This window comes from Dendrobium catenatum, unplaced genomic scaffold, assembly GCF_001605985.2.
Source record: "Dendrobium catenatum unplaced genomic scaffold, ASM160598v2 original_scaffold_258146, whole genome shotgun sequence".
In the NCBI taxonomy this organism is placed as follows: Eukaryota; Viridiplantae; Streptophyta; class Magnoliopsida; order Asparagales; family Orchidaceae; genus Dendrobium; species Dendrobium catenatum.
Window position 1 is genome coordinate 1 of NW_021576545.1, and position 1,661 is coordinate 1,661.

At 37.0% G+C, this 1,661-nt stretch overlaps 1 protein-coding gene across 1 annotated transcript; it reads left to right on the forward strand.

Annotated features, from left to right (window-relative positions):
* The first annotated feature begins 42 nt into the window (after positions 1-42).
* Positions 43-1,607, forward strand: LOC110107810 (heparanase-like protein 2). The gene is made up of 3 exons (XM_020838211.2): positions 43-227; positions 729-854; positions 945-1,607. The coding sequence occupies exons 1-3, from the start codon at positions 67-69 to the stop codon at positions 1,093-1,095; spliced, it is 438 nt and encodes a 145-aa protein (XP_020693870.2). The 5' UTR covers positions 43-66; the 3' UTR covers positions 1,096-1,607.
* Positions 1,608-1,661: the final 54 nt, after the last annotated feature.

Genomic DNA, 1,661 nt, shown 5'->3' on the forward strand with positions numbered 1-1,661 from the left:
GTGTTCATGTATAATGTTGATAACATCTTATTTTCAGGCAATGATCCTCGCATCATAGCCAGAATTATGGATCCCAATTATTTAAGTAGATTTGCAGATACATTCAGAAATGTTAAGCTCACTATACAGAGACATGGACCATGGTCATCTGCTTGGGTTGGTGAAGCAGGTGGTGCCTACAACAGCGGCAGCCGTCTTGTCTCCAATACCTTTCTAAATAGCTTTTGGTAATTAGTTACCTTATATTCCCTAGGAATATTTCCTTTTTGTTTTCTTTTCAATTAAAAACAAAGGTTTTGTTTCGTTCTAGGAATTTAAGGCCTCGTTTGTTTCTCCTTAATTACGTCATTTTCGGTTTAAATTGACGAAAACAGTTACTGTGTGTTTTTTGTTAACATGCCTTTTGCAGAATCTCTTTTCTTATATCTCTGTAATACTGCTGATCTCAAAAGAAAAAAATGCCGCTTACCCAAACTCCGCTTACTCCGTTTCTTTAAACTCTGCTCATGCAAAAGGAGTGCCGCAACCAAACGAGGCCTAAATGGAAAGAAATGAGAAAAAAAAAGTGTTGAATAGCTCAGCCTTAAATCAATGGTTGTAAACTTATAATTAACTCATAAATTATTGAATATCATTCATTTCCTCCAATTTCTTCTTTCCTTCAGTCCAAACAAAGCCTAAGCAAAGTGAATATTTATGAACTCAAATTCATTTTTTTCATAACTCAGGTACTTGGATCAACTTGGAATGGCATCGAAGTATAACACAAAGGTGTACTGCAGACAGGCATTGATTGGTGGTAATTATGGCCTTCTTGACTTGGAAACATTCATACCGAATCCAGATTACTACAGGCAAGGACTTATAAACTGTTAAATGTTGACTAGTATGAATGTTGATGTAATGAAATTCTTAAGTATTATTACTTTTGAACTCTTGAACAGTGCGTTACTTTGGCATCGGCTGATGGGGAAGGGCGTTCTTAGTATTGATTTTAGTGGGTCTTCTTTTCTAAGAGCCTACGCCCACTGCAGCAAACATAAAGTAACAACTTATTCTTCACCTTTTGTATACTCATTTTCTTTTAGTATTTAGCAGCTTCATTAGTTTTCTTTTAGGAAACTCCAGGGTAATGAGTTATGGAATCCTCGAATCTAATTTTTTGCCTTGGGAAGAAAATTTGCTATGAAACTTAATACACATCCATGTTAATTTTATTAAAGCCAATTTTGGATATTTTATTGTATTTTTGGCTGGCCTAGGATTTTTTTTTTTTTAATAATGATGGGGGCATTATGTTTATAGTATTATTCTTCACTACCAAAAGAAAAAAGTGAAATTATAGTGGTGATAATACCCACCGTTGCTAGCTTGGTTGGTGGGCGAGCTTGGTTGGGAACCCCCCAACCCGTGCTCGATTCCCCTCGAGCGGCAGCGCCTCTTAAGTGGGGCCCAATCAAGTGCGGGTCAGGAGGTTTCTGGGGTGGGTGCCTTTTCTAGTTCAGCCAAGGATTAGTCATGCCGCCAAGCGCCCTTTCGGGGGTGACAGCAGATGCATACCCCGTTCCAAAAAAAAAAGAAAAAGTGGTGATAATAGGATGTAGCTATCAATTGGGTGAACTTGTATAAAATTATTTTTTTATATTTTATATGTTGATGTA

Excerpts from the sequence above, each read along its gene's own strand:
- LOC110107810 (XM_020838211.2), top strand. The coding sequence starts at position 67 with ATGGATCCCAATTATTTAAGTAGATTTGCAGATACATTCAGAAATGTT. Across the intron at positions 228-728 it reads ACCTTTCTAAATAGCTTTTG|GTACTTGGATCAACTTGGAA; the intron begins GTAATTAGTTAC and ends TTCATAACTCAG. Across the intron at positions 855-944 it reads CCGAATCCAGATTACTACAG|TGCGTTACTTTGGCATCGGC; the intron begins GCAAGGACTTAT and ends ACTCTTGAACAG.